General features: G+C 38.9%; 1 protein-coding gene across 9 annotated transcripts in view; it reads left to right on the forward strand.

Moving 5' to 3' along the window:
- LOC136446551 (arf-GAP with GTPase, ANK repeat and PH domain-containing protein 1-like) overlaps positions 1-25,336 on the forward strand; it is an 83,641-nt gene that overhangs the window by 9,091 nt on the left and 49,214 nt on the right. Inside the window, exon 1 of one of the 9 annotated variants that reach the window (XM_066444981.1) lies at positions 24,649-24,904. The exons of the other annotated variants lie outside the window; for them this stretch is intronic. Within the exon in view, the coding sequence (XP_066301078.1) occupies positions 24,853-24,904 (52 nt within the window). The 5' untranslated portion in view covers positions 24,649-24,852. Of the gene's footprint in view, positions 1-24,648; positions 24,905-25,336 lie in introns of those variants that run through there. 9 annotated transcript variants of the gene reach the window in all.

A 25,336-nucleotide genomic window follows, 5' to 3' on the forward strand; every position in this document is an offset into this window, starting at 1 on the left:
AAAAATCTTGATAATTGGTAATGCATCGCCCCCATATAGACCACTTAAAAGGTGCTCCAAGAGTAATGGACACAGAGTGACATTGAATTTCCCCCTTTGAGCCTCCTACACTGATTGACTAACTGTCCCAGTTTTGAGGGTTGCTCCAGATAAAACAAAACCTCGGACAGGGACAGAGATAAGAGCGAATCTACGAGCCAGCTGCTCACGCGTCCGGTAAGACAGCGGCAATGTGTCACGTAACGCCAACCTCCAAGCAGATATGTGGGGTGGAAAATCGTTTTAAGTTTTTTCTCATAGTCCTCTACCCCTATTTGCATATACTTTCTCTCGATCTCTGAAAATATGGCAGAAAAAACTGCTTTAGCTTCAGTAGAAAGTGTTAGACCTGTCCAAAGTGACAGTGCTATGTTGTTGTTTAGACTATGCCCACAGGATGCTATGTATATCCTTTCCCCTGGATCTCTGTTAATCCTGTCATGCCTACATTTGGCAGGTTCTACATATACTCAAACTGTAGTCTGTTTATTTAGTTCTCAGGCTTTATAAACTCTAACTGACATAGGAGATCAACAAAGAGCATGGTTGGATGTAAACATTCCCTATTTAGTGCCATAGGACTTTATTAGGAGCACTGTCGTGTCGGCGTGGTGTAGAGGTCTACGCACTCTGCCTCTCACCACATCTGGTTCAAATTCCGTGGAGCTAGCGACCCGAGTTCGCGTCCGGGCCTGGACATGCCTGGAAAAGATACACATCGTCCTATCGGATGGGGACGTAAAGACGGCGGCCCCATGTATGAGGGAGCTTTAGGGGGTCAAACCTCTGCACGTAAAAGAACCCAACACACTTATCGAGAAGAGTAGGGGTGACCGGGTGTGCTTGGGAAAAAACGCGAGCCATGGCGAAGCCGCATTGCACTACCACTAGCTACTTGAAAAAGCATTATGCCTCACCTTTACCTTTACCTTAGGAGCACTGCTGAATGCATGAGCAGCATATCAGCTTTGAAACGCATGAGGTGAGCAGTGCAGTCTCCTGGCTCCCGGGAATCGAACCCGGGCCACCAGCTCACAAACCCAACACACTTTACCACAAGGCTGAAAGGTCCAGACCAGTTATACTGGTCAATAAATGGAGCTTGAACCATACTGTTTCAGCTTTCGACAGTGATTTCCTGACTGAATACAGTCATACCTGGACAAGAAAACCATTTTGGGAGCCAAGAAAATCTAGTCCATACTATAGACAGGATTCTTATTGCCTGTGTCAATGGGAAAAATTATTTATGGAACAGCAAAAAGTGGTCATGTTGGCCAGGTGGTCCTTATGTAGAGATAGTCACTTGTATGGGGTTGACTGTACATGAGCTACAAAAAAAGCATTACACTTCAGTCTCATGCAAATGACATTGAAGTTTGATTGAAGAAGAGGAGAGTGATTCCTCAAACTTTTTTCTACTGCAGCCTTCATTTAATCCAAGTCGTACATCTCAAGAATTATGGATTATCTACATGTGTAGCTTTCTCATATGTGCACATGTTTCAAACTGATCAGTATTAAAGCTGAGAATAGGGCCTTTGTCGGCTTTAGTTTCATTATGAAACAGATATTACCAAATAAGGCTGGAGCTAAGGCCCATTTTAGAAAATGCATGGTCAGGTGGGAATAGTCAAAACATTAGGGACCATCAATAAAGTCTGATTTGTTTATTTGCAATGACAGCAATATGGCTTCAGTCTTGACTGTTTGAAACCAGCTGCAGTGGAAGAGTTGAAAACGTCAAATTTACAATTCTGTACTCTTGTAGTTTCCCTTGTATCTTCCTAGAGCTTTAATAAGTGTTTTTGCCAAGATATACTAGTATTTGAGCTCATGTTATGATGGTTATCCTATGCCCCCTCCTGATTTTGCCATGGTGTGTTTTGGCAGGTAGACAGAAATGTATTTTGAGAGGATGTTACACAGTTTAACCTAAGCCCCCACTTCCTGTATTTCAATCAATCAAACTTTACTGCATAACAATTGTAACGGATACAATGTATGATGTGCAATGTATTGCAAATTGTTCAACAGTTCCATATAGCGAGTCTGGTATGTACATTACACGTATATTCCATTTATAGGAAACATCAGCATGATGATGATCAGCTACATGTACGTAAATATTTTGCGAGGATGCACAACAATTGTAACGGATTACAATGTATGGCAAATTGCTAAACAGTCATATATATGGAGTCTATTCAATTGTTATGGAACATAAACTACATAAATTTATTTTGTGAGGATGTTATAAATGTTAACCTAAGACCCACCCTTCTGTTTTTGCCATTGTATATTATGAGAGGATGTTATTCATGTTAACCTTAACTCCCCCTCCTATTTTATTTGAGATGTTATAAAGGTTAGCCTCAACCTCCCCCCTACCCTCCTGCTTTGACATGGGATAACTATAAGTGGTAACGCAACCCCGCTGCTTGGCCATATGGATCAGATTCCATGGATCCATGGGCTGGAGTTCTCTCCTAGGATCGGTTCCAGCTCCGACATGTTGTAAGGGACTGCATTCGTCATTTCTGATGGTGACATAAAGCCGGCAGCCCCATGTATGAGGGAGTTTTAGACGTAAGCCTAAAGCCTGAAACCTCTGCACGTAAAAGAACTCAACACACTTATTCAAGAATAGGGGTGACCCACTATGCTTGGCTAGAATACGAAAGCCATATCAGAGCGCATTGCACTACCACTAGCTACTTGAAAAAGCATCATGCTTCACCTCAGAGGATGAGGATGACTGCTTTACCTTTACCTTAGCCTCAGCCTCTCCCTTCTGTATTTTGGGAGGACCTTTTTGTTAACTTTTAGGTTGACCAAAGCCTTCCCTCTCCCCTCCCCTCTCACCCTCCTGTTTTTGCCCTGGTGTATTTTGTTGAATTTGAGAGGATGTTATCCAGGTTGGCTCAAACCTCCCTCCTCCTTGCCTCCTGTAACCACTAGCCTGTTGACACCACATGTGTTGAATACTGGCGACCTTGTCTGGGCTCGACCTCCACACATGGGTGTCTGTTGATGTGGAATGTTCCCATGTACTCCTCTGTCCTGGGACAAACCTGATCCCCCTGCACCTGCTATACTAACCCCCAGCTCACTGGAAAACATGCACAGCTCACAAACACCATACAAGCCTACAATCCCAATAGGGAAAGGGGCAGTTCATTGAACTTTGTCAGAAAGGTATGACATACATGTAATTTAATAAACGATATAGAGTTTCTTTTTTTTCTTCTTACAAGTTACATTTGAGAAGTCTGGCTAGAGGGCTACAATCCCAATGGGAAGGGGGCTGCATACATTGAACATTGTCGGAAAAGTGAATGAATGAATGAATTCTACTAAGTGTGACATAAAGTTTAGACTTTTCTTACATTTCATTTCGAAAAAAAAGTGGTACAGCTGTCAGTTGAGAGGTATATTTCATAAAGACTGTTATGCCTGATATGACAAACATATCGTATAAGATATATGTACATTACTGTTTTGTCCATATGTGTACATGACATGTACATGAAGATCCTTTGCTTCCCAAAAGTAGGTTGGAGGAATGTTGTGTCATCAAACTTACAGTTGAGAGTACCATTCAAGTTTGTCTTCCATTTTAACCACTTCCATACTGAGGTAGCCTTTAGGCACCAAAATTGTACAGGCTATAGGGTTAGCCAGCAAGGAAGGGGTTATACTATTACTATATTAGAATAGCTGTAACATACCACATATGATTCTTGTCACTCTATCAATACCAGTAGTTGGTGCTGTGGCATTTGAAGTTATTGAAAAGTTTGCTTTTCTTACTGATCCTTTCCTTCCTTTTTCGTTGAAAGTAAAAGTCGATAACCCCAGAGCCTTCTCGGAATGTTAGACTTCAGTGGTAGTTCATAAAGCAGGCTTAGTACAGAGGTTTATGTGATAAAGAGAAAGTTAATACTGTGGATTTTGTAGTAACATGCCTGGGGTCATCGAACTCTGTGATTGACAGAAGATAAAAACACAGGCAGTGGCAAATGAAGTATCAGCCAACATGTGATCTGCTGGCATAATGGAACCACTGATTTGATTATAACAACTTGATCCGGTTATGGTCATGCTGAAAAAGTACTATTGTTTCTTTTTGTGTGTGTTTTTTTTTCTTACAAAATATGACAGATCTAGAATTGATAGATAAAACCAGTTTGTGTTGTAATACTAGTTTTTGTGCAAAAATATGACAGAGGAACTTCAAGATGGGCATTCAAAGGTTAACCACTGTTAAAACCAGTTTGTGTTGTAACAAAACAAGTTTTTTTTTTGGGGGGGGGGGGGCAAAATAACATGATAACTTTTGAATTTCACAGTTGACCACTATGAAAACCAACTTGGAAAACACTTTCAACTGACCAAGATTATCTTAATGATACCATGCCATGTATGTTGTGAGAATGTGAGGACTGATGTTAGAACACCTGTTCTATCCTGTACTCATGTATTATTGAAGCTGTGGTGAGCTGATGGGACAGTGACAGGTGGTGGGGGATGTTGTGGGGAAACATTATCTCCGCTATTACTGCTGGGAAGTACAGTCCTACTACAGTCCCCTTAAGATCCATTTCCAATTATTCTGATAATTGATTATAGATTAAGATTGACAGTTGTGCCAATATTTCAGCTGAATTATGATCAGGACATTGCAGTACTAGTTTTAGATGGCAAAAGAGGCCAAAGTTATGTGGTTTGATTCCTAGTTTGTTGTACATTTGTGGGTAATATGTTTTATGCTTCATGTTGTTGTGTATGCAACTGAGGTATTGAATTACATCCCAAGGTCACCTTGACTGGTTTTATAAGGGGGTTTTATTTCTGGATGGACATTAAGCTGCTTTAACTTACAACCATCCATACAAGTAACTGGGAGTGTGTGTACATTTACACACACACACATATCATTTACACACACGCACATACACTCTTCCCTAGTCTACCCCTGTGATGAAACTGCTTGAGTTATGACCAGTCTTGAGTGTAGTGACTGTATCTCTCCTCCAGGCCCATTTCATCAAGTGTTGTTTGTTGGCAGACCTGTGGCTTGTCACTGGCACCCTATAACTCTGATCTTGGGGTTTCTCACTGGTGCATTGCTGTTCCTAACAGGGTACATGTGTATATCAGAATTTACAGAAAATTCTCTTATATCCTACGACTGAAACAAAGTTATCACTGGTCCAGTGTGTACACACGTGCATACTTTGATTATAGAAAAAGCACAATAGATTTTCCATATCAAAATAATTCTTGTCACAATGTCTTATTCATTTGTATTGGTAAAACTGTGATCGTATCATATTCAGCAGGGGTTCTTCTAGGAAAAAATTGCAAGGGGTAGCAATGCAAGCGACCAAGCACGGAAGGGGGGCGTCCCCTCCTTCCACAGTGTGGAATTCTGCTTCCCAGGGTAAAGGGGGCGAATGGTCAGGACATTGGGGCGCAGCACACCTGTTCCCCTGTTTATTTTAGATTAAGCCCTGAATTCTTGTACTCTATTCAGTCACTATATTTTCTTGGTTGTGTGAAAAAGAACTTTTGTTAACCATTGAATTTTGATTATCAAGCTTATGATACTATTCACGGAAGCATTGGGTACAGCACAGAGTTGATTAATTCCTTCCTTTTGACAGTTTTACTGCCAGGTCCTTCTTCCTACAATATTGGACTTATTCCCAGTAATGAAACACTGCTCCTTTCTAATCAAATCCTGCTGTCCTTGTGCCTGTTGTCTACTTATAAGAGGAGATATATGGAAGACCAGTAGCAGAGGTGAGGGAAGGAGAGATATTTTGTTCTAGAGGTGGACAGGTGAACTTAATATACGTGTATAGCGGGCTGTCTCCAGCTTTGAATTTGTTTCTGTCCAACTTATTGTTTGGGAGCCCATGTTGTTGATTTTCATCGTTAAATGTAATTTCAAGCTTGTGGAAATACGTTTTCATCAGTTTCATGTAAGTTCAGGTTGTTTGGACGGACAGGATGAAATTTTTGTCCATCCCAAGAAGCAAATTTCCGTCCAAGGACGGAGGGACGGGTCCTGGACACAGCACTGTTGTATAGGCATAATCCTCGGGCCTAAAACATGTGCACATAATAGAATGCAACACACTTATCGAGAAGAATAGGAGAAACTATAAAAGCCATAGGAGCGCCTATAAAAGTGTGCCATATTGAAGTCGTATTGTACTATCAGCTATCGAAAAAGCATTACACTTTGTCTCAAGCATTAGGCTTCAAGTTTGATCAAAGAGAGAATATACTAGACAATAAATACAGTCAGTCACTCAAGGGACTTAATGCTTGGGTCAGTGGCGAAAATAAGCCAAAGAACCAACAGAAAGAAAGTGGCCACAATTGACAATGACCAGGTGGTCCTAATAATATTTAGCTGGTCATCATTAGTAAAGGTTTGACTATGCCAGTAATTTTACACCATTCAGTGAAAAGAATTCACAATATATGCTTGGGAAAGTATAAGCTAGCAAGATTTTCGGAAAAGGGGCTCTGAATGTTGGAAAGAAACCTGAGTTCGTAAAGTATTTCTTGATCGGGCTAAACACCTCTTTGCCAATGGCAACAACTTGAACCTGTTTCAGCTATCCTGTAGAAGTCACATCTCAACTTAGTGTTGAAATGTGGTCTCTCACAAGTATGTGCCCCTATGTACTGTTACTGGCAGTCTACCAGCCAAGTGCTGACACATTTGATAGTCCTTTCCAAACAGGATAATCTTATCATGGAAGTGAAGTAACCTGCTATGCCAGTGCTATAAATTGTAGCACACACCCTTGAACCCCAGTATTGTGTGAGAAAACAGGAGATGATTTAGGACATGTTGGACTTGGCGGAGATCCAGATATTGTAATTGTATGGGTCAGACCTGAGTTATATGTGACATTTCCTATGCATTGATTGTCTTGGCTGCCTCCCAAGTTTAAATGAGAGACTGAGTGAGAATGTGTGATTCAAGGTTAACGTCTGGCTACTAGTAAACTATCACAGTATGGATTCAGAAAATTCTACAAATAAGGTACTTTTGTATTAGACAATTGTGACATATTTTGCACACAAAATCTATGCTCATACTTAAGTCATAGTCATACTACATACAGTGAAGTCCTGTACAAGTGACCTTCTCTACATAAGATAAGGACCACATGGCCAATGTGACCACTTTTCTGTGATCCCCTTAGATACCTTTTCCCATAGAAAATTAAGAATCATGTCTATACTATATATATATATAGCGAGTTGACCACCTGCCCACACAGATTTTATCAGTCTCCTGATTGGTCATCTTGGGCTGTTTTTGACTGTATACCTACAGCTACCCCAAAACTCTCATAAATTTTGCAGAATTTGCTTGCCTGTATTCTACACACAAACTCAAACCATTTGTGACGCTAGAGTCAAGAGGTTGTCCATAAAGAGTGTGATCTGTGACCTTATCTACAGTAAAACAGAGCAGCACTTCCAGCGATAGCACACTTCCCTTCCTGTAAATTGTGTATCTAAGTTTGCCATTCTGTTTTCTCTCTCCCTCTGACCCCCTCTCCTTGCAACTTTTTTTAACAATCCAGATATTTTCTCACAGCTCTTTGTGCATAACATTTTGAAATTGTACAAAATCAATCAAAAAATAGACAAGCAGATTAGAATTTGAAATGAGAAAATTAATGAGGGAAAGAAATTATGACAGAAAACACAAAAACAGCATGAAGGAATGCACTGAATTAGGACATATCCCCAGTGAAAGTACATTTAGGGCATACATATTTAAAGACTGGAACAGTACTCCTTCCCTGTAGTCAGACATAATTATCTGGGTGGAGCTACAAAATAGCTTACAATGTGTTGGCAAGCCCCCTTAAATCTTCAGTTCTTAAAACTGGTGCTCTTTTGTTCTCTCCATTTTAGATAACAGTTGTAAAACTACAGGTGCATACGTACATGTACGGGCACTTGGTCACGGTATGTACTAAGGCCTTAACAAAACTGCCCTGTGAATTTGCTTTGGTGTTGACTCTATTTTATACCAAGCTGGTCTTGCCAGCAATACCAGTATTTGTGTAGCATCCATCTATACAGTTATACCAAAAATATGATGATTATAAGCAGGTCCATAATCATGATGTACAATTTTTCTAGTTTGATAGAGATGTTTACAATGTACAATGTAGATAAATATTGCTGCAGTGTCAGAGTGGATATCTAACTTTTTTTTTTTAGAAAGAGAAGCTTTTGTTAGTACAGCTAAAAGGATGAGACAGTCTTTTAAACAACTTACCGACCATTGTAGCATTTGAATGTTACCGGCACCAGTGCAGTATGCAGAAACTGAGAAAGAAGTATTTGGAGCCTTGTTTTTCGTGATAATTGCGGCAGTGCATGACTGATGATATTGATTACGGATCACCTGTGGATGATCTACACTGCCTTGAGGGCTGGACCAGCCTTGTAATGTGTGTAGAGACTAGTCGTCGTCGCTCGTTAATGATCATTATCATCTCAGCTCGTTAGGGAAACTTATCGATGTCTCACTTTAGGTCATCAGTGGAATCTTGATGTCAGAACGTGCCAAATTTGTGTATGGAAATATTAGATCAGTTCCACATATTGGAGCACCTGTTTTTGTAAACTATTTGATAATCATCACATGATACATGTAGACAATATTTAGATACACAACAAAAGTATGCGACTATCGTAAGGTCTTCTACATGCACATGTGCATTTATATGGGTTGGTAAGAGAGGTCAGCAGTTTGGTTATAGGAAAGCACTTGAGGTGAATTTTTGATGAAATATTGAACAATAGAAAAACCTCTGATTCCCTTCAAGGTATTAGCAATATTCGAAAGACATATTTTGGAAATGAAGTACATGTACGCTGTCGCACAGTAACGCACCACATTGAAAGGATTGCTTCCCACTCCCCCAATCATATGATGACCTTGATATCATACTCAAGCAATAGTTCTCCCCAAACACTTATCACAAGACTGAAAATTAGTCCAGTCCTTCTCCAGCATAATTTGTATGACCCCTCCTCCTTCAAGGTTCTCCCATAAAGAAATCCCATAGAATCTATCAATCTCCTACCCTGATTGATAATGGGTTATCCCCTTGTTAAAGCAGTGCCTATAGATCACCGCCCCAGACACTATACTGTATACAACAGATCACATCCTAGATGTCTCGATCAGAGTTTTACAATGTAAATGAGTCACATGAATTGTTAATTGTCTGGTTGACATTTCAATTATAGCACTGGTAGACCCTGCTGTACAAAGCTGTCCATACGTTGGGCATATCTTTCAAAACCTAGAAAGAGACAATCATAAGATATATCTCTGTAAATTGCACAATTATTGTGAATCAGGTACAAGTACAATACAAATAACAATGAAGTACAATTTGTTAACACATTTACTGCTAACAAAATCATTCATATCTCAATTTCAGAAATATCTTTTTTGTGGTTATCACTTCACGTTACGTCCTAACTGAAATCTATTATTCATAGCCCTTTTGTAATGTAGTTATCCGTATCAATGTGTCCAAAATTGTGATTGTAAAGTTAGATGTTATTGATAAGATTAAAGGAAAGCATATCCTACCAGTTGTTAACTTCACTGTGTAAAATCTAACTTGCTATGAATTTGGAAATGTTTGTGGTGGTTTCTTTTTGCAGTCTCCATTTACACCCTTTACCTCGAGCTCCTACCACAAATTCAGTTCCCACGAAGATAAATGAATTCACAGTACCATTTTGAAAATCTCTTGATTCTCTGCCCCCCTCCCCCCTTGCCCATCACTCAACGACTTGATCCATGTCACCAGTTGTGTACAGACATGTCAGGTATGTCTTCCTCCATTGACTGTGTATGGAAAGTGTATCCTACAAGCCCAGCCCTTCCCGGTATGTCAACATGTAAACAAACTCCCTCTCCAACAAACGACTGAAGAAATTCTCCACAGTCAAAACTGCCCAAGAAGACCACTCAGGGGACCGATAAAATCTGGTCTATGTGGACAGGTGGTCACTGCATACGTAGACAGGGTTGTATCAATGGGGAAAATTATCAAAGGGTCCACCAAAAGTGGTCACACTGTCCAGGTGGTCTTTATGAAGAGGGGGTCACTTCTACAGGTTTGACTGCATTGTAGGAACTGTATACTACATCGTAGTATTGAGTTATTTGAACATTACTTTATTTACCTCCTTAAAAACCTTTAAGTTTTTGTTTCCTTTAAAGAAAAAGCAACCAATTTTTTACACTTTCTTGACGTTGCTGTGTAAGATTAGATTATTGTTCCAATAAAGTTTTTATTTTCAGTCTGAAGGATTCGTCAAAAATTGTTTCACTGTTAGCACACCGTGGCCTAGTGCTTTGCAATCCCTCCTGCATGTTTGCTTCCTAAATTCACTAACCTATAAGTTCCAATTCTATGTTTAATAGAGTATAGAATATGTTTTGTTATTATAATTTACCAGTTGTTCCTTCAAACCCTTTTCCCATCCCTGCCCCATACCAGGCTTGTATCAGTGACACATGACAGAAGTAAACCATCCTCAGCATAGTCCACATACCAAACCAGTACTGGTAATAGTAACTTATACGGAATAGAATTGTTGCAACTCGGTGTGGCAAATAGCTTACCAGCACAACAGCCTCGCAAGTACTGGTTGAGCTGCTTATAGGAATCTTGTCAGGGAGAATTTGAAATATCAGATGTCTTCCTTACTGCCTTCTGTCTCATTCTCAGAACTGTTCCATTTTAAATCTCAGAAGGGGCATCAAAATATATTTTGATTTAGCCTTTAGGCCTCAAAATATGTGCCTATGGTTTATAAATGATTTTCGAGAAAACATAAATTATGAATATTACTTGCAATTTGGCAGGCTTGGCATTAGGCATCGCATACATTGTGGAAAATGATAAAAAAGTAGAACTATTGTAATGAAAGTTAATCTGTAAAAGTATAACCGTAATTAACATCATAAAGATTTATTTCATATGCTAGTTTGTATAGTGTATAAAATCATAATACACAATGTAATAATGCAAAAGTATTTCAAGCCTCGAGGTCCTAGTTGGCACTAAGACAATATTTGATTTTTCATAATTTTATTTTCCTTTTTATGAATTAACCCTTTTTTTATGTTTAACTAAATTTTTCAAGTTGGCTTACGACATCTTCATTTACCTTTTCCATTTGAATACTGTAATTTGTGTAAATGCAGAAATGTTTGTGTTGGTTTTATGTTCACGGTTTTTCACGGTGAACTCTTTAACGTGAAATTAAAAACTGCCATGAAAAACCATTCCTTTGTGTGACTGTAGCGCTTCTAATGTTTCAAGCGCGAACTCAAAACCACCGCGAACACTCCATTTTCTCCCTACCACAAAATTAAATCCCCACAAGCATTTCTGCATTTACAGTAACATACATAGGTTGAACAGATGTCTAGTTTAGGATGCAGACACTGTTGGTGTGCCTGGGTGCCCATAAAAATGTCAGTCATGCTCTAGATAAAGTTGTAATTTTCCACTAGGCAATTGTCGTTAATTGAGGTTACAAAAAGGAACATCCGAACTTTTAGTGGAGGGTTTTAACCATCAATTCTACGTACGTGCAGGTAATTGAATTAATTCTGTAGCTACCATCTGGCATTATGATAAAAGGAATTAAGATCTCTTAAAGTATTTTATACTTTGCAAAGTGTTCAATTAAAACTCTATCTTGTTTAAAAACCATTAGTTTTATTTTCTATTTTAAGATTTATGTATTAGTGTTCAAAATATCTTTTTTTTTTGGTTGAAAGGCAAATGTGCTGTATATACAGTATAGAAAAATATCATTAATATCATATTATATTAGTATTATTTGCCAAGCTACATTTGTACATGTACATGTGCCTAACTACAAATATGCACACACCGATTTGGTTTGTTTGGGGTTTCAATAAAGTACATGTACCGTGATACAATATGTCTAATAAAGGCATCTGAATAGCTCAGACGTTACTGTCGCTCTATAATGTCGTTAAATGAAGATGACTCATGATTTATGTATGATGTCACTGAGCGCGCTAACATCATTAATCACTTGGCAATGTTCATGGCCAAGGCAGGAAAATTACATTACTTTGCCGTGGGGCATTCTATTTTACTCATAAAAGTAAAGCTCTGTAATGTGGATACAGCATTATCGTTATTGCAAAACGTTAACAATCCCACATGCAAAATTGCTATCTGTAGAAACAAAATACCTTACTTTTGATGCCACTGCTGTTGAATACCAGTGTATTTTTTCAGGTACTGTAATTCTTGTTTCTTTCACTCTAACTTTATGTTCACTGTTTTCACGGTCACCTCTGTACCATTAACTTATCATCACCGTGAAAAAAAACTGTTGTTATATTATTTATGATTCCTTTACACATCCATTCTGTAAATCACTTGCCGCCACCGTGAAGTTAAAGTTCAGTGAAAATGTCCATTTTCCTTACACTGTGAAATTTTGCTACCGTGAATATAAAGTGAAGTACAGGATTGATTTTTAGATCTTATGGACAAGTAGTTACATGTTCTTCTAATATTCTCATCTTTGAGTTATACAAATTTATTGTAGATGTCTGTATCATATTAAGAAGGTACATGAAAGATCAGACAAATGACAGATTGTGCAGTAAACTCTGATGGGGTCTTGCCTGCTGAGTTGTTTGTTTTTGAGTCCTAGAGACCACAGGAATCCTGGGTAATGATGGAACCCATGCTGATTGGCTGGTTTTAATCAGAGATGGAAAGTACAGGTGTTTTAACCTTTAGCATGCTAAGGTAGCCGTTTGGCACCAAAACTGTGTTGGTTATTGGGTTAGGCAGTAGGGAGAAGGTTAAAGATCCCAGATTATTAATAGTTAAAAGCACACTAACATTTTATACTCCACACCTGATTACATGTATACTTCCTGGCATAGTCAGTTAGATTTAAGTTTCATATGTATATTCAGGAGAGAGAAAGAGTAAACAACAACCTAAAGGTGAAATAAAGGTGAGGGCCACACCTCAAGCATGTTTTTAATAAGAACTTACCATACCTAGTACTAAAAGTAGGAGTCGTTTCTGGTGTGAGTGGATCAAACCTTACAGTCTGGTCTTACGAAATTTATACTTACTGTACAAGACTGGTGTGTTACATGTATGCCTAAAGGCAGTTTACAAACAACAAAACAACAATGACAACAATTTGAGCCTTCATCTATTGTCATTATCCACCAGTGTACAAAATGTAGGTATGGTCTCCGTCACTCCTTTTTTCTAAACGTTTGGGACAGGCAAGGTTACAAAATATGAGAAACATGGATGTTTTAGAGGGTGCCACTTCCGAAAGAATTTTGTTATCTGGAGTCATTAGGGTCGGTAATAGATAACAATTACCTACACTAGCCACAAATGTCTTTGTCCTCGTTCTTTGAGAACAGACACTGATGCAGCTCTTTGTTTGAGGGAAGAAAAATCCTGTAATTTTCAAGCCGACAACCACCTGAGGGCAGACTTTCACCCAGGCTTGGGTATTTATAGTTCACTTGTCTACTGTACAGCTTGATTATATACTTTTATACATTGACTTGTATGTCTCCCAATTGTAAAGAAATCCTTTTAAAATTCTGCCTAATGCTACTACTTCTATTAGGTATAGATTTAAGAGTTTGTGTCTTTTCATTGCAAGATATTGTAATTCGGATTTAAGTTACAGCAATGTTCTATATGGGGGGGGGGGGGATCCTAATCTCCAAGCAGATGTAAAATGGATGTGGACAGAGAAAAATGCACACAACTAAAGAGACAATTTCACAATCCAGTTCATCTATTATTCCCCGTCTTACAAGGGTTAGACTAAAAAATCTGGCCTGTATCGGCCCTGAAAACATTCTGGAACCCAGGCTAGGGTTTGATATATACATGTATAATAGTGTTATAAAAAGACATGCAAAACAACCTAATGTCCATACATCTGCTTGGAGCTAGGAAAGGCCCTGGTTTATGTATGTTGTAAGGTCCTGCCCTCTTGCCTATCATTAGGAAGAACTACTTGACATGTCTCATCTTAAACACTGATAACAATCCCTGGGTAGGATTATACACAAGACCACCCCAGAAACGTTTCCACCACTCGTTATCCTCTGTAATTACAATAGTCCAGTGATTATCACAGTTGCTTTTATGTTGTGTTTGTCAAAGGCCAGGAAATAGAGGACACATTCAAGGTCACTCTGAATGTGCACTGTAGGAAGCCATCTTGTTTGTCAAGGGTAACTACAAAAGTAAAAAAGATGTGAATATGTATGAGGGTCTGCATGTGGGGGTCCTGACAATGCTATCAAGGAAGGCTATAACGCAAAATTTGATCGTTCGCTACAAATTTCGTGACTACGGCTTCCCCTTCGAATTACGGAAAATAAAGAAAGGCTGCCTACACCTTACGGAAAAGAGCATGCAGACCTTCATCTATTTATTTATTTATTTTTATTTATTTATTTATACTGTACGTTGCTAGCTGAGATAGTTCATAGTGTCAGTCTCAAGACAAAGCTGGTATGGAAATTATACATGTAGAATGCCCTTGGTTTATTGCATCATCAGAATAAGTTCATGTCTAGGGACACATCCTGTTGCAGACCTCTGAATCTGAGTTTCTCATCTGGAAACTATATTCAGTCTCCCAGGGGAGTAAACTTGACAACTGTTGTTGCCCTCTGACATTTCAGCTGGTAGGACGCTCAACAGAAAGTGCTCCTTGTTAATAGCACTTTAAAGGGAAAGTTCACAAATTCTTCAGAAAAATCATCATTTGTGAATTTGATTGAAAAGTCGCACTTAAAGATTTTTTTTCACCTTTAGAAAATCAGTTTTTTGCTCCCAACAAAATGCTTTTGTTGAAATCACTAATTTCGTACATGCCTACAAGGCTCACAAATTTGCAAAAAGGACAGATATTTTTATTCCATTGATCAGTTAATCTGCTTTAAGTGTCACACTTTCGCAGGTAAGAAATATAATCTTTCCTTTCCTTTGAACAATTTTCCCAATACGAAAGTTACTCCTCCACCCCTCTGATGATGAAATGGATGAACCCCAGGGAGCAAACCCTCCAGAAATACTGTAAATTTATTCATTTTTACAAGAACTTAATTTGGCAGTAAAAGGAGAAAGAGGGTTTTCACAGTATTTTGTGATTGCAATACCAGTAGTACAATAATAATGAATTGGGAAAGCATATTTGTAGTGTCATGATTTCACCGTGGAGAGGTTATTATGAAAACCTGATAAATGAAACAACTGCAAACATTTCAAGACTTACAGTAAGGGGCCTGGGGTTCTAGTACAAGCCTGACTTCCGACCTCATGGTGAGGGGTCAGGCATCAGTCCTGTCGCTCAGGTCAGGGTCAATGACCTAGGGCAGACAGGGATGTCAGCTGGTCATGGTTTCCACATGCTACTGGTGTTTCATACTGGTGTCTGACACTTATTTATGTCGCCAAACGAAGAAATTACAAAACATGATTTAACATTGAAAGACCAAAGTTCTTCACAATTATCTGTTGCTAAGCAACCAAACATCAACAGTGACATTGACTTTCTTCATTGAAAAGAAAGACTGACTACCAGTCTACAAATGTACACACAGACATAGCCATGTTGGCATGCCTGTATAGTCTCATATTACACACACTTGTCAACAGCTACCTTTGTGTTGTAGTACTTCTTTCACCCTGAAAAGAACAGTTGAAAGACTGCCAAGGATGTTTGAACAGACCTAGTCATTTCTTGAACTTAAAACGGCAGTCCTAGAACACTTTTGCATTGTTTTGTTTAACAGCAAAGTTAATGAAAGTCTAGCATTCATCAGCATTATTTGATCAACGTGATAAATTTTGAATTTACCTGCAGTTTGACTTGAGTACAAATCAGCTGAAATGCGTCATTTGGAAGGGTGTATTTGAAGAATGACGTTAGCTGTTACAATGTTGAATAGAATGTGATCATTTAAGTATGTATACCATTCGAACATGGCAAAGAAAGCCATGTAATTCATAAAGCACACAAAGCTTCACAAATGAAAAATTAATGATATTAAGTCACTGACTACATTCCTGCACTTAATAAAGTAATTTTTTCTGCAGATCAGCTCATTTCACAAAGAAAAGTACATTGTATAAAAGTCTTAAAAGTTAAAACTGTAACTAGAAATTCTGGTTCAGAGTTATATTTTTGTCTGTATACAGTTCCTTTTTTCCATAATCATACTAGTATATAAATTTACCATTGACATCTACATACATGTATGGGTACAGATTATGTAAACTTGTCTAATGCATAATTTAAGACTTTCCTATCTTTAATTGTCTAAGACACTGTCATCAGTCATCTTCTTAACCTTGCAGACCCCCATGTAAAATCAATATGCAAGTTATGAGATAATGTCTGAAAAATCGTTTTATGTCATTATGAGTCTGTACATTGAAAGATTTAGTTGATAAGCTTCTATGAATGATAAAGCTTTGTAATGTGTGATGGGGAAAGCATGCTTTGAATACAGTACTAGTCATACTAATGACCACCTCTATTATTAAATTTATTATAGAGTCTAATATATACAAATGTATGTACATATAGGACCACCTGGCCATTGATATACAGTCAAACCTGTACTAGTGACCACTTCTACATACATGTAAGAACCATAATGCCATTGTGACATTCAGGACATTTAGCATTGACCCAAGCAATAAGACAGGATTCTTATTGCTTTGGTCGGTTGGGAAAATACTTCTAGTTTTTATATCCAACTGCCTTTGCAATAAAATTCAGAGGGTGACCCATATCTACAGCACTTCCTGTCATTATAGACTTAATTTTTAGCATAATTAATGAGATTGTCTGGCACCACATTACAACTAGATATACATGAAGATAAGAGTGTCCATTTCAGAGGTGACCTCTGGCATAGTAGTACCAGACTGGGTACTAATTAGTCCTATATCCAGGCTAAGTAAGGCTACACTAATTCATGTCCTTGGTTCTTGGACATTTTAAAGTGAAGATTCAGGCATCCATATAATCAAATCAACATGGCTTTTTAATTTTTTGCTTCCGAGAACCAACAATTTGAATTGGTAGCGCCTAATGGTAGGCTTAGAAATGGCTGTTAGGATTCTAAAATCACCATCAGCCTTGTAATCAGTCAGTGTCTTACTGTCTTATTATTCCGCAAATGTAAGCATCTTGACACTGCTGTAGCTAGGAATGTGAGAGTAAGAATGGTTGTTAGAATTCTGAATGGACGCGGAGCCTAGTGATCAGTAAGTGTTATGATGTCTGTCCATCCTATACATGTAATCATAATGTACTTAACATTATCACACTGAAGTAGCCATTTGGCACCCCATTCTCTATTGGTTACTGAGTTAGGCAGCAGGGAGAAGGTTAAGAATTCACAAGTACATGTATGTTGAGGCAGCATAGGGTTCAATTGGAATCCTATGTACATGTGACCACCTCAGCTATTGTGACCAATTTTGGGTAGTGACCACCTGTCCACAGACCAGATTTTATCGGTCCCCTGAGTGGTCTTGGGCAGTTTCAAACTTTCATCATGTAGTGTTTTTACCATACTGAAATATTCAAGCATACAAAAATCAGCGCTCAAATTTTGTACTTGCAATGTGATATTTACACTAATTACAGACAAAACTTAGAGATTACAGAAAAAATATGTTCAACTTGAACGTTGACGAGCTATGTAGGCTCAGTACTATGAGTTGCATATTGCAGAGAGTAGAAATTTAGTATTTCAAGCCCTGATGATAAGTATGATTTACAAACTGTAAAAACATGACCACCTAGAAGTTTCAAGATTTGCAGTATCCAATATGTCCCAACATACTGTAAATGCATTCAAGTCCGTGTGGTTTTGATTTCGCGTTTGGGAGTAAATGGAGCGTTTGCGGTGGTTTTAATCTAAGTTTGTGTTTGAGACAATAGTAGACAAGGGGGTAGGAGGGCAAAAAAGTTCATGGCGAAGAGCTTACAGCGAAAACTGAACATAAAACCAACGCAAACATTTCTGCATTTACAGTTCTCCCATCATATATGTTTTACCTATCCAGATGTTATCTCTACTGGGGGTACCAGACTGATTCTGTTGTACAGCGTCATAATTGGATCAATTAGGAAGTGACTCAGAACAAGGGAAAATTACTGGGCAATCTGTTGTATGGTGAAAGTAAATACTGCAGAAAACAGTGAAATTATCAGTAGGTGGTCTCGTTGCATCTTAAGGCTACATTTGTTTGATCGGTTCTCAGACATTTCTTTGTAAATGATTTAGCAAGAGGACAAGATGCAGAGGTTTTTACAAGCAGAGGTTTGATGCCTTAAAGCTCCCTCGTACACGGGACCGCTAGCTTTACGTCCCCCTCCAATATGGACTTTTCCAGTCATGTCCAGAAATGTTTGCAGTGGTTTTATGTTCGCGGTTTTCGTGGTTTAAGCTTTTCGCAGGGAACTTAAAACCACCAAGAAATTTTTAACCCTCCTACCCCTTGTCTACTATTGTCTCAAACGCAATCTTAAAACCGTCGCAAACACTAAGTTTTCTCCCTACCGTGATATTAAAACCACACAAACTTAAATGCATTTACAGTACTAGAAGGATACGGGAGCAATTGGTCTACCCCATCAGTGCCCAGTCTAATCTCCCCCAGACAGATCCCTCAGTGGCTGGTATATAATTTAACAGCACTGGTGTAGACCCAATTTTCTGTTAGAAAATGGCCACTGACCCCAAGGTCAAGCCATGAAGGTAGAGGTCACGCCAGCAGGGAGGGGTTTGGGGGTGATAGCGTCCAGCCAAATTACCCAGAAGCCACTGGGAGTATACTTATGATCCCAAGCATTGACCTGGAACTGTGTTATGGGAAATAGAGAGTTTAGGGCCCAGAATTTTGGGTTTAATGTTCCATTGGAGGAATAATTGGATTTCATGCACTACAGCAGATGCATGTGTTATTATTATATAGGGAGATCCTGAACATTATAACTACACAAGTGAGATGACAGCCTTTGACAGGGCTCAAAATACCCACTTGCAATGTATGATTTGTTGAAAAGAATATGAGAAATTTTGCTCGCTAAGTAAAGATGGGCTGAGTAGTGTGAATCATATAATTATTGTAGACAAAAATGTTTTCCCTTGTTTCTGAGATGTACAAATGTAATAGAATGTTTCATTTTTCGCAGCTTGCTACAACAGTACTGTACATGTTGTGTTGGGCTTGGTCCAGGAAAAGCAAAATAATGTAGGAAGGCATTATAGCTAGTTAGATAATTTATCTACTAGTTGGAAAATCACTCCTAGAGTAAGCTGGTATATGGTTAACAACATCCACCTGTATTTTGCCAGTGAAGCTGCTCTCCCTAGCACTTGGAGATGGCATTGCAGATACATGTACAAATGTATGTCAGTCCTTTCAAACTGTTCTATCCTGCTAGTTCATGCTGTAATGTAAATGGCAGCTTTAATGATGAGTTGTTTTCAATCTGCCCATCCCCTCTCTTTGTGGAAAACCAAAGTATGCAAATAGACAACTATGTGTATGTGAATTTCTTGTCCTTTTTTGTGTTCTTCTGTTACTTTGCCTAACTCTGAGATACAAATTTGTTTAGTTAGGCAAGTTTGCCATCTTCAAGCTGCACATTGTGAGTGATATTTAGTTAGGCAAGCCCATGTTTTCATTATTGCAGAGCAGATCTGTGTACTCTGCAGTTAAAAGTATGTATTGTAGAATTTCACTGCAAATACATGTATTTTGAATTTAAAAATCATTCAGATTGGCATTTGCAGCTGATTTTCGCACCACTTTTCCAGCGTTGGTAAACAGCGTGAAAGCAAGCCGCAGAAAGTCCCTACTGAAAACTCCCCAAATGGCTGACAACTCAACTGACATTGGGAAGTGTGCATATTTCAAGACATTCTCACAACACAAGAAAGTCGCATTTATAATTATATGCTGTGAATATCACTGTAGATTGAACTTCAGATATTGAAAAATGACCAAAAACACTGACTTTTCTTTAATGTGTTGATTGGTCAGATTCTACAATATGTACCTTTAGTGATGTGCAAGCACACTTAGAAAACACTTCCAAGTCCTCCAAGAGGAATCCCTTGATTTGTTTATTGATTTTCATGATTTAAACTTTGGCATTTTACTTTTTTTGAGTGTGTGAAAAACAGGGAATGAGAACGCAACCACACTTATACACCATCTGGTGTCCTTATCGCCCACTTTCTCCCACTTTTCCTCCAGTAAACATCACAGAGAGGAGGCAAACAGTTCCGCCCACAGAAACCCTCAGAACTAAATGTCAGAACGAAGGTTACCGGCTGGCGTTTAGTGCCCCGCAGCTTGGGTGGTTCCCTATTGTTGTCCGTCACATACCTGTAAGATCCTTGGGGGCGAATATCAGTAAATTTAGTTCAAGATTTTAGTTTCAGACGAATTGATAATGATAGCCATGAAATGTTTTTTCTGATGTCTGGCCTTTTTGAGAGTTAGCTATCCCCAAGCAAGTTTTGAATAGTACTATTCCCAAAGCCTAGATGATTTTGTATGATTTTTGTGATATGGTATGAAAAACGTAAGCAAAAACATTGATCTTCACTCATGACATTTGACTTAAAGGTGGACAAAAACATATATGTAACTTTTATTTTGATGAAGGAGTCTCCATGTTTATATGTGTCCTTCTTCATTAATTTTTGCTTGTTACTGAAGTATTAAAGTTAAGTATACATGCAGGTATATGTTTGATCTGTTAAAAAAAAAGATGTCATTTTTCCAGAGGTTGAGTATATTTTGCCTGTAAGAGGAAAACTACACAGGGATTTATTCTTCTGAGAGAAAGCTGGCAACAAACATGCCATAGTCTAAACTTCCTGAACATTTGAACATGCTTATCACATGGGGAGTTTCAAAAAGTTAGACAAGGATATACTGAGGTAGGTCAACAAATGGCAATTTCCCAGTTTGGCAGCCACAAACCCTGCTACTAGATCTGTAGTTATATCAACAACTCTGGGAGAAACAGTCTCCTGTTGTTGTTTCGAGAGCGAAAAAGCAGCTGACAAGGTTAGTTTACAGGATCTGGTAGGGATTTGGGGCAGGTTTTCCCATCTGTTGTTCAGGGAATAGGGAACTTAAAAATTCTGTGTCAGATAAACAAGACCCAACAATTTTGTTTCCATGAAGTGCAGTTTCTGCAACCTTCGCCCATAGAATAATAGTTTGCCTGAATGAATATCATATTGGTGACAATTAACCTCATACATTTAACATTTATCTTTTATGAAATTGACTATTAAGGAGTATAATTTAGTTGGAAAATATCAGGATTATTTTGACCTTACTTATCATAATTTGTATCACTGAAGAATTTTCCTTCCTACTCATAGACTAGAGTTTTGATACTGATTATATGTTTCTTGATAGATAAAGTTATGCCTTGGATAATTTCTTGCTACAAAATAGGATTCTCAGATTATGCAAATTCCATCTGAAAATTTACTACAGAAATTTGCACTTGAAACTTCAAGTATATGACATTCTTTAGTTTTACAGCATAATGTCAGAAAGATCATTTTGAATAAGTCTGAAATTCTCCTATTCACTTGGTAACATAATAATTCAATCAGGGTACACACAAGCAATTCTGCCACCCTGAACAGATACGTCCAAAAATCCCGAAACAGATCTCCAACCCAAAGCAACATCCCCTAGTATAATGCACTCCTGTACATGTATATCTAAACTGTGCTGCACTAGAGATCTCTCAAACCCACTGTTTTTCAAAGTGGCGGATTTATGTAACCCTGTGGATTAATGTTCATGGTGGTTAGACATCCCAGGCCTGTGTTACGTGCTTATGTACATGTACATGTACCTGCACACTTGTATCCAGCCTCTGGCAATGTGACAGACAGTTACCTGAGATAACTTACAGTCCTGGCTGGAACCCAAGTGGTTAGCTTATTAGCTATTAGCTGTCTGTCTATTTGAAATGACAAGACAAGTATAGAGGGTTTTATCATTTCGAGTAGAGTCAACATATTTGTCATTTGAACATACAGTCAAACCTGCCTAGGCGACCACCTTTTCAACGCGACCACCTGGCCATGGCGACCGCTTTTTCTCGGTCCCGAAAATTGTCCCCATAGGCACAAGCATTAAGCTGCCTGCCCAAGGCGACCACCCGTCCAACGCGACCGCCACGAATTGGGACCACACAGAGCACAATCCCTGCCCATGGCGGCCGCCTAATTTTCAAGCGTGTGGTGACATCGGATCATTTTCCTGTCGGATTTCACGGAAATGTTTTCAAGACTTTGAAGGTCAAAATAAGGACGAAAATATATGGAATAGCAATGTTATAGCATCGATTCCTCCATGAAGTGTTTTGATAAAACGTTCCCCCTATAAACATTGTAAAGGAACAGTCCTACCTGACCGAAAATTCTACTCTACTCTACTCTAAAGACAAATGTTTGTGAGGTTGTTGTGCATCTTATAGTTAACCGCAAACTCAGTTCGGTTTAAACTCAATTTTCAAAACGAATACGTAGTCAATGGCGTCAAAAAGTCAGATTTCACAGAAATAACTATCTATTTCTTGTATTTTCAACAAAAATATGTCTGTGCCTTACTAAATTCTGCCGAAAAATGACTTCGCGGCGGGCAAAACATCGGACGAGAAATGTTGTTCCTTGGTCCCGACGACATCTTGGATTTGGCGCGGCACGGATTTGGCGTACCGCTGACCTTTCTAAAACACGATACTTTTGTGTATGAACATTTACAAATGCTCTAGTTATTGATGAAAATTAATATTCTTATTTTCTTTTTATTGCCATGAATATCACAAACCTTTATTGGACGCTGTGCGTTCTGCTGCACTGACTCATACCTTTCGATGCGGTCGCACAGAGCTTGGCGGTGTGGCTCGGCGCCGGACGAAATCACACCGTTCCGTTTTCATCTTTAGTTGTCAGATCGAAAACTTTTTGACCCTTTTATCCAGCGGTCGGCGTCCCAAAAAAGGCTGGGGCCAGCAGGTGTTTTATAGGGATTTGTCTTAGGCCTTAAAACTTCGATGATGTGCGCGTGTGTGTGTACGCTGCGAGATCATCGAGGCAACCATTGTTTTGAAGTCAAAATTATGACGAAAATTTGTACACGATGTAGCGGTATACAATTATTACAACGATAACGGAAAATGTGATTTTTGTAGGATCTTTCTGTCAATGAGAATTGAACCTGGTGGGGGTCATGCTGTCTAAATTCACATAATTGTCCATCCATTTACGTACTGTATTTGAAAACCTCGACCTGGAAACATGTGAGTGGAATCCTCTTCATGGCGACCACCTGTCCATCGCGACCGTTTTTGCTCGGTCCGCCGGGTGGTCGCCTTGGGCAGGTTTGACTGTACTTCTAACTAAATGTTAGCAGGCCACAATGTTCAATGTGTATGTGGAAACTATGATAAACATCAGACATGTTACAGCTTATATATTTTGTACTGAACCATCTCTCTTCTTTGTGGCATGGAAACATCAATAAAATAGGCCAGAAATTGTAACAGATGAATTAGCCTAAGATACAGTAGCTACATACATTGTAATTTGTATGGGGAAGACTACATGGATGCTTAACATTTAGGTTACTTGTATGTATCTTCCATTGAACCACATCTTTGCTTTGTTGAACATAAACATATTTTACAGTATACTAGTAAATGGGCCATTTAACAGTACTGTTGTGACACTTGAATGAATAAATCATAATGTAATAATACATTTTATTGAAAATATGGAGCAGATTATGCTAAAACATTTAGGTTACTTGTATGCATTTTGTATTGAACCACTTCTTTGCATAAATATAAACGGTATAAGTGGGCCATGTAACAGAAATGTTGTGTACCCGTTCAGTGACACCCTCTTGAGAGGTGACTGTTTTGGTTGGCGGGACTGTTTATGTACACATGGCTCCAGTCTGGTTGTTTGCAGATAAGGCATCCAGGGATTTTCTACCCCTATTTCTGTAGCCTTTCTCATTTGCATCACAATCGTAAACCGCTGGGTCGCAAATCGTCCGCTTCATTTCTCGCGCCGCAATTATCCTTCGCAGCCATGCTATCATCCTCACGTTTCTCTCTCCACGTCGGTATGAATCATCCTTTGCCAATATGCTGCTGGGTTCAGTCTCATTTAGACTTCATTGTCAGAGGCTATATATGGGGGTTGTTGTGGTCAATCTTTCTGTACAATTATTCACTTGTGGGTAGTGCTATTTTGTCTTGTTTTTTGTCTTGCAAAGTAGAAATTTTGCAAGTAAGAGTTTATGAATATTTTGGGGTAGGGATGTAGTTTTGGGGATGATATCTAGGGATTTGGATGTTCTGGAAACCTCTTTCATGCCCTCGTACTGGGCCTGTAGCAAGTCATCTGTCCACAGGTCTTGCATGTAAACAGCCCCACAACCAATCAATGGGTAATCACAAACCGCACGCTTGACCCCTTCCCACACTATCCTCAGCCGGCTGTGGGAAGGTAGGGGTCCGCTGAACAGCTCTGCAAGGACCTCCCTCAAGGAGCCATTCCTCCCTCTTTATTTCCTAAGACGCTCTAGAACCTGGACTAAGATGAGTGAAACTGCAAGCAGTAGCGATCTGGCTGAGCAAAACGAGGCAGAAGGTATGAGGAAACGTAATGTCGGCTCTTCTTGTGAATCGTAAGGATAGAAGCTTAAAGGTGTACTCAGACGGTAGACTCTGTTTACAAAAAAACGTTGGTAGGTTCTTCTGCTTAATTAACTCACATAAGTAACTGCAAGATAATGTTTCAAACGTGGAATTTACCTGGTAGCATATCGGTAAGGAGTCTTTCAAGGAAACCTAGGAACAGCAGAGTGAAGAAAGGTGGAATTTACAATTCCTGGTAAAAACTGGGTTGTGGAATCTCGTATTTCTGGGGTGAGGAAAGCTGGGGAGATTTTCCGGCTCGTTGCTTGTGTAATGAGTTCGAGGAGGTTTGTGCCTTGTGGGCTAGAGTCCTTTTGTTACCAAACCCTTTCATTTGGAATGGATGGTCAGTAACCCAACGGCCTTGAATTTTAAACTAAGGGTG

The sequence above is a fragment of the Branchiostoma lanceolatum genome, chromosome 12, assembly GCF_035083965.1.
Source record: "Branchiostoma lanceolatum isolate klBraLanc5 chromosome 12, klBraLanc5.hap2, whole genome shotgun sequence".
Lineage (NCBI taxonomy): Eukaryota > Metazoa > Chordata > Leptocardii > Amphioxiformes > Branchiostomatidae > Branchiostoma > Branchiostoma lanceolatum.